Source organism: Rhinopithecus roxellana, chromosome 13, assembly GCF_007565055.1.
Source record: "Rhinopithecus roxellana isolate Shanxi Qingling chromosome 13, ASM756505v1, whole genome shotgun sequence".
Classification (NCBI taxonomy): domain Eukaryota; kingdom Metazoa; phylum Chordata; class Mammalia; order Primates; family Cercopithecidae; genus Rhinopithecus; species Rhinopithecus roxellana.
The window spans coordinates 46863723-46865697 of record NC_044561.1 but is presented as its reverse complement, the minus strand read 5'-3'; the positions used below and the strand labels follow the sequence as shown (position 1 = coordinate 46865697).

The 1975-nt window shown below is 58.8% G+C and overlaps 1 protein-coding gene across 1 annotated transcript; it reads right to left on the bottom strand.

Moving 5' to 3' along the window:
* Window positions 1-674: 674 nt before the first annotated feature.
* Window positions 675-1713, bottom strand: LOC104664671. The gene is made up of 2 exons (XM_030914613.1): window positions 1363-1713; window positions 675-943 (listed from the first exon to the last, which is right to left on the bottom strand). The coding sequence occupies exons 1-2, from the start codon at window positions 1614-1616 to the stop codon at window positions 907-909; spliced, it is 291 nt and encodes a 96-aa protein (XP_030770473.1). The 5' UTR covers window positions 1617-1713; the 3' UTR covers window positions 675-906.
* Between the last annotated feature and the right edge of the window lie 262 nt (window positions 1714-1975).

The window sequence follows — 1975 nt, the reverse complement described above, 5'->3', positions numbered from 1 at the left end:
GCGACCATGCTACCCATTCTTCTCAAACTGATGTTTTAGCAGCACTTCAAATCCTTAAAGCTCTTGCCTGTAATTATAGCTGCTCTATAATTCATTGATTCCATGTTTTTCAGTGCCCCAAATGTGCCAAACACTGTGCTAGGACTGGGATCCAGCAAGGAAGATAGATAAGATTCCAGCTTCCATGGAGGGCTGCAGTGCAACAGGCAACTTCAGCCCCGTGTAATACAGGCTGTGAGGGGAGCACAGGGAGTGGAAGCACTGGAAGTGGAAACGTGACATCTAACCTTGACAGGGTACAGGAGGCCTCCTGGGGTCTGTAAGAGCAGGTACTGCAGAGCAGGAGTTCAGCAACGCCTACTGCACAGATGCCTTGGCGGCCAAGCTGGGATCTGAAGAAGGGTAGGAATTAGTGAAGTGAAGGGAGGGGCTGGGGGTGAACATGTTCTGGGGAAAGAAAAGAGACCCAGAGTTGAGAGCGCAAAATGGGATTTTTCTGCTTAGAAGGATCATTCTGCAAAGTGGAGAACAGATTTCAGCGGGCAAAGCCTGGGACAGAAGGACGATGGGAGCCCTTTACTGAGGCCCAGGTGAGAGAGGATGGGAGGAATGGGTTTGGAAGGTTAACAAAAATGGATGGGAGAGGGTTAAGGAGAAGGAAGAATCAGGGATGGCTTTCAATTTTCCAGTTTAGGTTTATCTTCCACATCGTGGGTAATTCTTTTTGTTTTCAACAAGATCACCCCGGGAGCGCAGACCTTCCCAGCCCGGGGGGCGAACGCGTGTGTATGGAATCAAGGTCTAAGGAACACACATCCCAGCCTTTGTTGTAAACTGGGAAGTCTAGAGCTCTTCAGGACAGGAGGAAGCTCTGGCCTCTTGTAGGGAAAGGTTTCGCTCGAGGCTCTACCGCCAGCGTCTCGGTTTCCGCGTCCCCCACAACCTTGCGAAAGGTAAACTCCAACGGTTGTTTCCGGATTTTACAGAGGAGCCCAGGAAGTCTGCGTGAACCCTGCCCGTCACTTACTCTGCCCAGTAGGTGAACATGAGGCCCAAGCCCCACGCTGTGATTCCAAGTTCGTTTGCTGGGCACGGTAAGTGAACCCTGGGAGTCCTGGACTCTGGTGAAGGCCACCATGCCCTACCTGGAGGTTGGTTAGGGTCTAACATCCTCTGGCATCCAGGGGAAGGGATTGCGTTAGGAATTTTTTCTCTCGTAAAAAAGTTCCTGTCTCCCCCTAGAGCCAGGCACACGCCTCCCGAGCCAGACCACTTGTCCCAGGCACAACGTTTTTTGACTCTTTGCCTCCCCCGTTCCGATCCCCCTTCCTCTCCGCCTTAGGTGGCAGGAAAATCCTTTACCTCCGACCAATCCCACCGATGCCGAGCCGCGCGCGCGCGCCAACTCGAGCTCCATCTGTGCACGCCATTGGCCACCTCCACCTATGCGGGGTGACGGGCAGCTTAGCGGACCTATCGCCGAGGGAGGCGGAGGCCTCCAGCCCTCCCAAAGCTGCTTTGTTAGGGGCTCCCTGGTCGTTCCCCGGCCCGCCGCCCCTCCGCTGCCTGCGGGAGGTCTCCCCTGGCCCCGCTGCCGGAGCCTCGCAGGAAGGCATCCCCGGAACGCGCGCCGCCCGCACCCCTGCAGCCGCGCGCTCCGAGCCGGGCTGCAACGCGGATACTCGGCGTGCGCCCGTAGTCGCTCACCAGCCCAACTCCGAACGCCCCGCTCCTGCATCCGCCGCCTCGGATTGGCTGACCGGAGGCGGAGCGATTGTCAGGCGGCCCAATCGGAGCTCGGTTTCCCACGGGCTCCCGCTGCCCGGCCCCCGAGGCCGCCGGCGGAGGCGCCCTGACAGCTCCCATTGGCAGACCGCGAGCGGGTTCGAGCCTGGCCGGTAGAGCAGCGCCGCCGCCGTCGGGCGCGCAGCTCTGCAGCTCCGCGAACGCCTTGGCGCCCGCAGCCCCAGGGGCC